The sequence below is a fragment of the Penicillium bovifimosum genome (assembly GCF_028826915.1).
Source record: "Penicillium bovifimosum strain IBT 22155 chromosome Unknown utg000007l_segment0_segment0, whole genome shotgun sequence".
NCBI lineage: Eukaryota > Fungi > Ascomycota > Eurotiomycetes > Eurotiales > Aspergillaceae > Penicillium > Penicillium bovifimosum.
This window is the reverse complement of record NW_026622716.1, coordinates 1,772,945-1,784,777: the sequence shown is the minus strand read 5'-3', so window position 1 is coordinate 1,784,777 and position 11,833 is coordinate 1,772,945. Positions and strand designations below refer to the sequence as shown.

Below are 11,833 nucleotides of genomic sequence, written 5' to 3'. Positions count from 1 at the left end.
GGGGCGACTTTCCCGTACCAGGCTGTCGGATTTCCACTGCGGGGTTCTCGAAAGCCAAAGGTACGTGAACCAGCCAGTTGGTATAGGAAAAAATAAGTGGCTACACTAGGGTCCTTTCCGTCGGGTTTGGGTAGCACTTGATAGCTTCATTTAATTTCCCCCTCTTCTGCTCTTCTGCTCTTCTGCTCTTCTGCTCTTCTGCTCTTCTTCTCTTTCTTCTCAGTGAAAACACTCGAATTCCCCCATTTACCCTCTCTCTTCCCTCTTCCTCGTCTCTTCTCTCCCTCTCTCCCTCTCTCCCTCTCTCTCTCTCGCCATGTCACAACCAAACTTAAACGAACGCATCCAAGTCGACGTAAGTAGACTATTTGCCGGGTGTTTTTCCCCTTCTCTTTTGAACCTATCCCCAACTCCATACACTCTGTACCTGTCACCATAAAGAACGGAGATAATCTCCACCAACCCCGCAATATCTATTATCGCATTCAAATCCCATTCCAACACCACCCTCGTTTTTTTTTCAAAAACAAATTAACAAACCCAGACAAGCGACGACGACTCCCTCTTCGACACCCAATCCCTCAAAGACTCCAGCCTCTCCTTCGCCTCCTCCGTCCGCGACTACAACTATGAAAACGGCCGTCGCTACCACGCCTACCGCAACGGCCAATACCCACTCCCAAACGACCAAGAAGAACAAGACCGCCTAGCCCTAACGCACCACCTCTTCAAACTCCTCACCGGCGGCGACCTGCACCGCGCCCCAATAGCCAACACCAGCCCGCGCCGCATCCTCGACATCGGCACCGGCACCGCCGAATGGGCCCTAGAAATGGCCGAAGACCACCCGCAAGCCGACATAATCGGCACAGATCTCAGTCCCATCCAGCCGAACTGGGCGCCGCCCAATTGCCGCTTTTTCATCGACGATGCGGAAAGCGATTGGACGTTTTCGCCCGGAGAGGCATTTGATTATATTCATGCGCGCTCGATGGGCGGCGGGATTGGGGATTGGCCGAGGCTGCTGAAGCAGGCTTATCAGCATTTGAAGCCGGGCGGCTGGTTTGAGGCGCAGGAGTTTGATACGTGGGCGCTTTCGGATGATGGGACGCATGAGGGGGCGACGGCGCTTAATGGTTGGCAGGATTTGTTGGATCAGGCTAGTAATAAGTTTGGGAAGCCGATGAATGTTGCGTCGAGGATTTCGCAGTGGATGGGTGAGCAGGGGTTTACGAATCTTGCGGATGATATTTACAAGGTGGGTTTTTGGTTCTGTTTTTGTCGATGGTTGGGGTGATGTTCGTGTACTGACTGTTTGTCTAGTGTCCTGTTGGCGGCTGGGCGAAGAACCGCCGCTTAAAGGAGATCGGTCGTATTGGCAAGGTGACTATCTTGGAAGTCGTCGAGCCGTACACGCTGGCGCTGTTCACTCGTGTTCTGGGATTCTCCTACCAGGATGCGCAGGAGTATATGGACAAGGTGCGGGCGGAGCTGGTCAGCAATTCCTACCATCTTTATGTGCATTTCCACTTTGTCTACGGGCAAAAACCTTTCGATGAGGGCTCTCCTTCGTCGGGGGAGTCTTGAGACTTGTGGAGTGGGACCATATAATGGAGTTATGACAATGATACCCCCACAATAGAAGAAGTGAAGAGTGAATCCCTTCATCCTATCGACTTTTTCCCGAATCTGTCGACTACTTTGCCTGACAATATGAGTCAAGGCTGGATCATGATATTCCGCGGATTAATGTACAATGTCCTCTATGTACTGGACTGATTCGCTTCGTTTATGTTCATAATCTCATGTGGACATGGCCAATATCGTGATGCATGGGGGATGAGCGATGCGATCCACTTGGGTGGTCCTGTGCCAGACACTCCCCATCATTCGCCTGGTATTCAACCAGCGACCTGCGCTGTGTTCGACACATTGGATGATGATCTTTCCAGCGGATGGCTCTGACAATCGGGACCACTCGAGCCAAAATTCGGTCGTCGAAGACCGAAATCAAGCCATGCACAACTATTCTCGTCCAGATCCTCAACCAATGTTCAAGGGTTTGGATGTGAATGTCAGATCATCCCATGGTTATCCCCCTGTTCCCAAGCCCAAGAACCCGACAAACACCCGAAACAGCCTCCTCAGGTGAAGGACTCATTCGCAGGACCTGAATCACCTGCGGCAACTGCTCCTCGTCGCAGCTGGAAATCGTTTTCAGCAGGATTTCTAGCAGTTCTTGTTTTCCTTCACCCTTCCAGGAGTTCGGCATGGAATTCATGACCGTTGTGGGTGAAGGACGATCCTGAGAAATGGGGCTGGCATGGCTCGAGGAATCGCCAGCCACGAGTGTCGGGGTAGACAGAGAGAAGTTTGGATTTGATAATGCGGTGACGTCCATGCTGTTAAAGGAGTTGATATCTGAATAATGAGTCGGGGTTTGGTATGGATGCAGCTGCGAGAATTGGTTCGGATTTGGATTTAGATTCGGATTCGGATTGCCGTAGGCGTCTACACCCGGCTGATGATATGGGTTATGCGACTCGTCTTCAATTCTTGATGCTGGATATTCCTCTCCGTAATGTGCTATTGTTGATTTCGGTAATGGTGTGGCGTAGTGCGGATCTTGTGCATAGTAGTATGGGAGCATCTTGCGCCCGTCGAGTAGATACTGAGAGTTGTCGGTCCCATATAGTGGCGGATGATCTAGGCTCCACATTGCATTCTGCGGATGTAGCCCATGTGTTGGGAGTCCTTGCATTGGGGCTGGGACTGTTCCGGACATGTCCCCTGGAGCGAAGCCCATACCTGCCGCATAACAACCAGCCATTGCCGTATCTTCCAGATAATCTATGAGCAATTAGAAAATAGCCTCTAAATAGATCGAAAGGAAATATAACATACCCCCACAAGCAAGCGGATCAACCGTAGTCGACTCATCCAACTCCGCAATCTGCGGCACATACCCCGACCCGACAGGATAAGCCGACGCCGAGACCGAAACAGAAGCAGAGACCGACCGCGACGAGACAGACGCCGACCGGACACCACTATCACTCCCCGTACTATCAGGACTCGTAACAACCACCGAATTCGTCATCGTCGAGGCTGGTGACGACCCACGCCAGCTCTCATCCCCAGCATCCGGTGTGCCCCGGGACGAAGCGGGACCAGCGCCAGCGCCAGTCACATAACCAGAAATATTGCCATGACCATAGCTGTCCGCGTTCGCATGGACATAACCCGTATGCGCAGAGCTAGAGCCAGAGCTGGAACCAGAGCCAGAGCCCTGTTGGTTCCAGCTCCTGCTCTTCCCACTTCCTTGATCTGGGCTCGGGCTCGGGCGCTTGCTATACCCCTGCTCTCGCGGGCTTTGGCTCAAGTGCTCCCGCAGCTGTGCGACTTCGCGGCGCAATCGATCGATGATCTCGGACTGGCTGATATGAGCGCGATCCTCGGCTGTCGTTAGGTATGTGCATTCTGCTTCGAGGCCGCGGATTATGCAGGCGTGGCAGGGGATGGAGCGGTCGCACTGGTTGTGAGAGGTGGATGATCAGTTTTTGAATGAGTTGAGGGTTAAAGTAGTAGCGATAGCAGACGGGGGGAGATCAATGCGATCAAAGGAGATATGTGTTTTTGTTACCTTCACTTTGCGCTCGCGACATCTATGGCACGACTGTTGTGGGCGGATCTTCGTCTTTGCGTCGGGAGGCATTGCGACGAATACCTGTGGAAGATCCAGGTTACATCCAGGGTTATCTTTTGTTTTCACGGAAATTTATCCACCTCCCTCTAGATTTGGCGTAGAGAAATTCGGAGAAACCGTTATTTTTAAAGGTGGGGGAGAACCGAGGCTCCACCCATCCGGTTTTTGTGCTCTCGCCCTCAGGGTTCAGCTACGCCTGCAGGTGTGGGCAGGATTGCCGCAGGAATACAGGCCTGAGATAGGCTGGGAGATTGGGGGCCGGCAGTCGACAAGGAAAAATGTGATCTATCGCTTTTTTGCATGTTCGTCTTGGCCATGCAGACGAAGCTTTTCAGCTATTTAATTGGATACGGCGCTGCGGATGTTCTTGTCAGGATCGTGTCATTCGTGTGTCTTTGCTGATCTTCACGCTGGATTTAATATGCCCCTCGAGGCCTCGACTGGCACTTCGGCAAGAACCTTCCGCCGTGTTATCTACTGCTTCCAATCTGCTACTAACTTCTTAAATCCAAGCGATATCGAATTATCGATATGCACTAGCATCAATGGTACCGTCGTACCTGCTTGCGTCTTCCTCTGCAGATCGCATGAGATGCGACATCGATGCGGGGAACTTCTCGACCCGAGTGAAATGAAGCTCCTGGCTTGCATAAAGTGGCCCGTCATGCCGTGCAACATTGCGCCTCAGCTAGCTCTAATTTCGCTTCATCGGAGCTTACCACAGCCTACCTCGTGAATCGTGAGGTCTCATCTCGTCTTTACGCCCAGTATTACAGCAAATACACCATGAAAGCACACTCGTCCACAACTTGGACAGCCTCAAACATGGCTGGACTCCTAATGAGTCCCTTGCTCCTTGGAGTGCAAGCCTCCATCCAAAACCCGGAGGTGCTTCCAACCCCCCCAATGGGGTTCAACAACTGGGCCCGCTTCATGTGCGATCTGAACGAGACACTGTTCACTGATACAGCACAGTCAATGGTATCCCGCGGCCTTCTCGATGCGGGATACGATCGTCTTATCTTGGACGATTGCTGGATGCGCAAAGAGCGTGCTGCAGACGGCTCGCTGGAAGCTGACACCGTCAAGTTCCCGCATGGCATCCCTTGGCTTGCGGATTACATGAAAAGCAATGGGCTCAAGCTCGGCATCTATGAAGATGCCGGCAACTTGACTTGCGGCGGCTACCCAGGCTCCTACGGGTACGAGAAGCAAGACGCCGAGCTCTTCGCCAGCTGGGGCATCGATTACCTTAAGCTGGACGGATGCAATGTCTGGGCTGAGGAAGGTCGCTCTTTGCGCGAGGAGTACCGTGTTCGGTACAGTGGGTGGCACGATGTGCTTAGCGCCCTGCCAACACCTTTGATCTTCTCCGAGTCCGCACCTGCGTACTTCTCGGACAATGCGTCAGACTGGGCGGTCGTCATGGATTGGGTACCAAGCTATGGCGAGCTGGCGCGGCATTCAACTGATGTGGTCGTGTATGAGGGCGGCGATGGTTGGGATAGTATCATGAACAACTACGACTTCAACACACTTCTAGTGCGCTATCAGCAGCCGGGCTACTACAATGATCCTGACTTCTTGATCCCTGACCACCCGGGTCTAACTAAGGATGAGAAGCAATCCCACTTCAGTCTCTGGGCTTCTTTCTCCGCGCCATTGATTATCAGTGCTTATATCCCGGACCTCTCGGATGAGGATATCGCAGTCCTCAGTAACAAGGCCCTTATCGAGGTCGACCAGGACGCATTGGCGCAGCAGGCTGCCCTCGTCAGTCGCGACGGCACCTTCGACGTCCTGTCCCGCTCCCTGTCAAACGGAGACAGACTGCTGACGGTCCTAAACCGCGGTGCCGCTACGGCCACAACGACCGTCTCCCTCGCGCGTCTGGGATTGTCATCCGAGTCTGACTGCCAGTATGCTGCGCGCGATCTTGTCACCGGCGAAGAAGTAAACGTCGACTCTGATTTCGAAATTAAACTCGACTCCCATGCTACTGTCGTTTACCGCATCGCGCTGCCTGAAAGCTGTGCTAAAACCATCCCTACCGGAATGGTCTTCAATACTCCCTCCGGTCTTTGTCTGACCGCTTCTACTGATCAATCTGTCACTTTCGAGAAATGCAGTGCCTCGGACTCCCAGGTCTGGAACGTGGCAGCAACTGGCGATGGCAGTGACGTGACCTTGAGGCCTCTGTCGGATGCGACTGTTTGTCTTGCTGTCGGGGACAACGGTGAGCTTTCACTGGCTCAGTGTGAGGGTGCTGCCAGTACTGCCTGGGAACATCTCGTTACTGGACATCTGCGCAACACCCTCGCCGACGGCTGTTTGGCTCGTAACTCGGGTAATGGTGGGATTGAGTCGTGTGTGGTTGACAGTGCTGCTCAGATATTTGGATTGCCCAGTGGTGTCCGTTTGGCTGAGGGAGATTTGAACTAGGCTATTTATGTTCTAGTGCATTTTGGAAGTCCGATCAATGTCTTTGTCATGTCAATCAGTGTCATCAAATGTTAGTACCTCAGTATCCTCAGACTATATGCATGACATGATCCAAAAATTCTGCCGGTTTTTTGGCGCGCTAGACTCTGAGCAGACATTCCAGGAGCAATCGTTGAATCCAGGCAATTCGGAACACTCATCGGCGCCAATAACCAAGGCCCAAGCGATCATCCAACGCCGATGAGTGTGCATTGCCTGAATTCAACGATTGCTCCTGGAATGTCTGCTCAGAGTCAGGACCGGCCGCGTGACTGCGATCAAGTTGGGCTTTTCGACGGGGAATTGCTTTTCGACGAGGCATGATCTCCAATTTCCACTAAATTTGATGGTCGTGCTGGTTGTTGGAAAAGCGAAGAATCTTGCCCCTGGATTTGGTGCTGTCAACTGGTCTTTCAAGCGGGGTAGGCTAACTGAGGTAAGTGCCATGTGATAGCCCCACGGATTTCTATCCGACTCAAAGCGCAAGATCCACGTCCACGGGTTACGGGTGGATGAAGCGAGCTAAAGCCGCGTACTATTCTGTAGATAACAACCTTTGGGATGTAACATCGATTTCAGAGGATAAGCTTTTTGGGGCCACACGCCCCCTGTCAGGCTGTCTATTTCCCCGCGTTGCAGTTCCGTGCAACGCATTGTTCAGACAATGCCATTGTCACAGTAGATCATTTTGTCATTCTGATACCCTTGGATCTACCACGCTTGGGATATCAGCGATAAGCTTTGATCTACAGATCATATATCCCCTAGGTTACACTGGAATTTCGTGCTAACTCATGTAAGTGTATGATTCTCCCGGTCCAGGAGCAGCCCAACCTGAGTAACATAGTTAGTTAGTATATGTATGTAACTAGTACCTAAGAACAACCTATGATCAGAAAAAACGTGCTAACCCTGCAAAGAGAACCCAACTCCCTCTCCAGTCCCCATCTCCACCAGATTCGCCCTCATCTTTTCAGCCCTCTCCCCAAGCCCGAAAGCAGCGTCCTCACGATGCACCCAAGCTCCAACGCCGTGTTGCAGTACCGCCGTAGCCCTAACCTTCTTCTTCTCCTCAACATCACTATCACCCCCATTACCAGAAGCCTTCAAGCCAATACTGCCATGCAGAGTCAATCTTGTCTCTTCCCCACCCTCACTCTTCCCCTTGTAAACACCCCGATGCAAAATATTACTATTATAAAACACCGCATCGCCAGGCTGCAACTCAACAACCAACTGGCCCGGCAACTCAGCCGCATAGGGATCCGCATCACGCTCAACCTGCGTGCGCGCCCGCTTATGCGTCCCCGGCACAACAATCAACGAAGCATCAGGACACAGCGCGAGATTATACTGGCAGTGCGACTGGCGGCCTCCGGGCGCCTTAGCCGCCAGCTGGGCGAGTTCTTCCTCGGCCGTAGCGTTCTCGGAGATATCATCGCGGTGCCAGCGGAGCTCAAAGTCCTTCGTTTCCGGCGCGACGAGCAAGTTGAATAGTTCCATGACGAGGGGCTCGGTGTCGGAGTTCTCGGTCTTCTGCACGCCCATCAGCTCCTCGGCGACGGCGAGGATTGTGGGGGAGAAGTAGCAGCGCGCGAAACTGTCGCGGCCGGGCATGGAGGGGTGCATTAGGTGTTGCACGCCCCAGATTCCGCCCTCGGAGGCTGGGGGGACGGTTGTGGGCCATGGGGGGAATTGTTTGGGGACGGTGCGGAAGTGTGGCCAGCCGCCGGTGCGGGTGAGGGTTGTTGCTTTGGTTGCGATTTCGCGGTAGTGCGATACCTCGGATGGGGTTAGGAGGTTGCGGACTACGACGAAGCCGTCGCGTTGGAGGGCGTCTAGGTGTGGGGTTGACATTTTGTTGGTGAGGGGTAGATGTGGTAGGAGCGAAGGATCAGATAGATGTGAGATCTGCGGACCTGGGGATGTCGGGGAATGGAGGAATGGGGGAATGGGAGAACGGGGCGGTTTATGAACTTATATCTGTGGGGTTGAATACGGAGATCGGAAGATGTTATGTTGCATTTTTAGTTATGACTTGGTTTATCGATACTACCGTGGATCCAAAATGTGACCTTTCCATGGGCCTTCTCAGGTACTCTGTGGGGATGTAGTATTCTTTGTATGGGGAGGGTACGTAGATGTTTGTTGATAAACAAAATGTGAAACATCGTTACACTATTACATGTACGGAGTAGACAACAGACAGAACATAAGATGGCTATTTTTATGCATTTCGTGAACCCGACGTCATTGGGATCGTCAACTGCCAAGATATGCCAAGACCTGAAGGGCTGAGGCCCGCTGAATCATTTCCGCAGCTTGAGTGCACTCGATCTTCTTCCCTCAGAAATCCTGTTGCCTCTGGTATATTCAATATCTACTTTCGACTGTACTCCGTACTTTCCTGACGTTTCATCCACCCCTCAAGCTTGAGGAATATCTAACCTCGGCGCAAATCTGACCCCCACTATGCCCCTCCTCAATGTGGGCTCCGCTCTACTGGTGCTGCTCCTGATACTTCCGCAAGTGCATGCCTTCGGAGCAGGAAACATCGCCTCTATCTCGACAGTCGAAGGCAAGAACTGGCGCCATGGTGATATCGAAGATGTCCTCAAGACGCTGGCTTTCATCTCCGGCCATAAATGGACTTCTACCATGATCAAGCGTGTGTACTTCGGTAACTGGCTCCGCGATTAGTGAGTAGCCCTACAAGAGTCAAGTAATTATCGTCCGGAGTATACACAGTACTAATTAGTTATGCAGCTCGCAGGCAATGGATGTCGGCACCCTGAAGAATCTGCCCGCCGATTCTATCCGCATTCTCGTGTGGGTCCTCTCGTTCCTGAGTTTCGGCTATGCCACTGCTGAATTCGAGGTCACCTCCGAACGCTTGGGCGTCTACCGTCCCGAGGAACATATTGAGTGAGTCCAGCTCAATGTCTGCTAGGTGATCTCTATATGCTGACCGGTCTCGATTGCAGTAATCCTAAGGACTATGCCGATAATGAAGACGCCCGCCAATATGACAAGCGGTTGCGCCCGCCCGTCCGGGCCGTCGAGCTCGAAATCGACCCCAAGACCGGTATGAAGAACTACATCGCCAATGAGAGAGGTGACTGGGCCACTAGTTCCGCCTATATCAAGTACAGCCTTGGCCGCAGTATTCACTATGGACGCACCTATACCAATGGCGGACACCAGAAGGGCAAGGAGGAGGACCTGTGCGAAGCTCTCCGTTGCTTAGGCCAAGGATTGCACACACTGGAGGATTTTGCCGCTCACACCAACTATGTTGAGTTGGTGCTGCGCGAGATGGGTTTCAAAAACGTGTTCCCGCACACGGGCACGGCCACCGAAATGAACATCCAAGGACACCGCGCTTTCCCGCTTATCACAGGAACATTTGGTATGGTTGATTTCTTCCACTCCGTCCTAGGAGAAGCAAATGATCATTTTACCCAATCTGAGGTCAACGAGATGGACATTGCGCTTGGCGATGCCGAAACCAACGCTCAGTCAAACAACTCCCTCAATGCTTTGACTGGTTTGTTGGGCAAGATCCCGGGCACCAAGGATCTCGTCAGGGAGGCTGAGGGTCTGCAGAGATCTTCAGAAGCACAGAACTCGGCCAATCTGAGCCGCGGCCTTGACTCGGGTTATGCGCACACTGGCTCCAATCATCAGGAGCGTTCTCGTGCCGGACCAACCCAATCTTCGGGCGGCGGTTCCAAGCTGCCTGATTTCAATCCCCAGGAAACAATCGCCAAAATCTATCCGATACTGGCCTTCCGGGATAAGGTTATGCGGAGCTTGAGCTCGATCATTGAGAAGATTCCGGGTTTGGAGTCACTCGTTGAGAAGGTCTCCGAGACTCTGACCATTGTCATCATGTCGCTTCTAGCACCTTTCATTCGGCCTCTGATCAAGGCTGCCTCCAACTCTCTGCAGACTGGATCAGCAGGTGTTATTGATGCCTCTGGCAAGCACCAGTACGAGCCATGGACCGATCCTCACTGCACAGACCCCACCCACTCCCTGCTCTCAAAGGACCACTTTGCCAACATTCTGAATGAGCCGGCAGGACGGGTCGCCTCTGCAATCGTGGAGTACGTTGCGCCTCGTATCCTGTACGCCTGGCAACACCCTGATGTGTCCGAGAAGGAAGTTCTTGATGACTGCATGCAAGTCTTCCACCACCCGGCGCTGCGCAACATGCGCAACGATGCCCACCGTACAATGTTCGAGGCAGTTGAGAAGTGGGCCCGCGCTCGCCCAGACCGTGGCGCTTCCCTGGATTCCATTCTCAGTTCCGAGGGCGTGAGAAGCGGCCGTAACACTGGCGGAGTGAGTCACACTCACGGCGGAAGTCACGGCGGATTCCCAGCATTGGGCGGTACTGGTCTCGGCCAAAAGCAGACCCACGGGCAATCATCTGGTGGGCATTCAGCGGCCAGCCACTCATACCGCCCTCAACAGAGCAGCCAGCAGAGCCAGCAGCAGCAATCAAGCAGCTCCTCTGGCATGCCTTGGGATAAGCTTTCCAGCCTCCCCATTCCGGGCATCTCTAATTTGAGCAAGCTTGAGAGCAAGTTCTCAAACCTTCTTTCTGGCGGTTTATCAAACGACGAAAAGCCCCAGCAGACTCAACACAGCTCATACCAGAGTCACCAGGGCGGAGGTAGTCACCACGCCTCGCACCCTCCTACCCAGTCGTACGGCGGTTACAGCCAGCCTCAGCATGCTCCTCAGCAGGAGCACGGCTATCAAAGCCATGGACACCAACAAGGACACCAACAACAGCATTTCGGAGGCTCCCAGAACGCCCCAGGTTATGGGCAGCAGCAGGGCCACTTTGGTGGCCCGTCACCATATGGTGGCCATAATCAACATCATCACGGCTCTCACCAGGGGCCTCCTGGTGGGTATGGTCAAGGACCTAGTGGTCACGGCAATGCGCATGGGTACGGTTATTGAATGTACAGTTAGTATGACAATAGTGAAAATGAGCTGGTTGTAATTGTATCCAGTCTAGGTTGCGGCTTGTGTTCATAGCAGAGACTGTTAGATATGAATCATATGACTTGATGCGAGGTTTATCAGAACTAAGAGCTGAATGAAAGAACTGACCTCACACAGGGAAGCTGTTCTCTAAGCACGTACCCCTCTATAAATGGTTCCTCCATCTATCTCTCTCTCTCTCTCTCTCCGACAACCCTCCTCTCATTTCCTTCATCTTACATATCATCTTGTCAGCTTCACTTACCTGTTCTGATATCCTGTCATCTCCCCATTTATACCTTCCCCTTCCCAATTATCTCGCCCCTTCAATTCTTGTCTTTTCGGTTACCCTCTCATTCCTTATCCTCTATCCCCGACTCCCTCGCTCACTTTTCGTCCAGCAGCAGCTCAGCCCAAGAGCTTGCAGTCGATCTCGCGACCGCATCAACCCTCTATATATGGAGGTCAAAAGAAAGACCTCTCAGAGCCAGACGTACCTATGGAATTCCTATGGAGTTTGTTTGCAGGTAGCCGTAAGTCACGGACTGTACGTGTCATATACGAGTTTTACCTCTGGGTTGGCCTATCCTTCACGGTCACCAGTTACGGATAGTCTCCCTCTTAGGAAGATGAAGGCCAAGAAGC

The 11,833-nt window shown here is 52.8% G+C and overlaps 5 protein-coding genes across 5 annotated transcripts; 3 read left to right on the top strand and 2 right to left on the bottom strand.

Moving 5' to 3' along the window:
* Nucleotides 1-316: 316 nt before the first annotated feature.
* Nucleotides 317-1,587, top strand: N7515_009595 (class I SAM-dependent methyltransferase; the record flags this gene model as incomplete). Its single annotated transcript, XM_056670339.1, has 3 exons — nucleotides 317-355; nucleotides 545-1,258; nucleotides 1,324-1,587. 3 exons carry the CDS (start codon nucleotides 317-319, stop codon nucleotides 1,585-1,587), a joined length of 1,017 nt encoding a protein of 338 aa, XP_056518138.1.
* A 493-nt stretch (nucleotides 1,588-2,080) lies between these two features.
* N7515_009594 (Zn(II)2Cys6 transcription factor domain-containing protein) lies at nucleotides 2,081-3,715 on the bottom strand (the record flags this gene model as incomplete). Its single annotated transcript, XM_056670338.1, has 3 exons — nucleotides 2,081-2,850; nucleotides 2,905-3,532; nucleotides 3,644-3,715. 3 exons carry the CDS (start codon nucleotides 3,713-3,715, stop codon nucleotides 2,081-2,083), a joined length of 1,470 nt encoding a protein of 489 aa, XP_056518137.1.
* An 816-nt stretch (nucleotides 3,716-4,531) lies between these two features.
* aglA (putative alpha-galactosidase) lies at nucleotides 4,532-6,148 on the top strand (the record flags this gene model as incomplete). Its single annotated transcript, XM_056670337.1, has 1 exon — nucleotides 4,532-6,148. The coding sequence occupies one exon, from the start codon at nucleotides 4,532-4,534 to the stop codon at nucleotides 6,146-6,148; it is 1,617 nt and encodes a 538-aa protein (XP_056518136.1).
* A 945-nt stretch (nucleotides 6,149-7,093) lies between these two features.
* On the bottom strand, nucleotides 7,094-8,044 carry N7515_009592 (phytanoyl-CoA dioxygenase family protein; the record flags this gene model as incomplete). The annotated part of the gene is made up of 1 exon (XM_056670336.1): nucleotides 7,094-8,044. One exon carries the CDS (start codon nucleotides 8,042-8,044, stop codon nucleotides 7,094-7,096), a length of 951 nt encoding a protein of 316 aa, XP_056518135.1.
* A 615-nt stretch (nucleotides 8,045-8,659) lies between these two features.
* N7515_009591 (Het-C domain-containing protein) lies at nucleotides 8,660-11,164 on the top strand (the record flags this gene model as incomplete). Its single annotated transcript, XM_056670335.1, has 3 exons — nucleotides 8,660-8,886; nucleotides 8,954-9,112; nucleotides 9,172-11,164. The coding sequence occupies 3 exons, from the start codon at nucleotides 8,660-8,662 to the stop codon at nucleotides 11,162-11,164; spliced, it is 2,379 nt and encodes a 792-aa protein (XP_056518134.1).
* Between the last annotated feature and the right edge of the window lie 669 nt (nucleotides 11,165-11,833).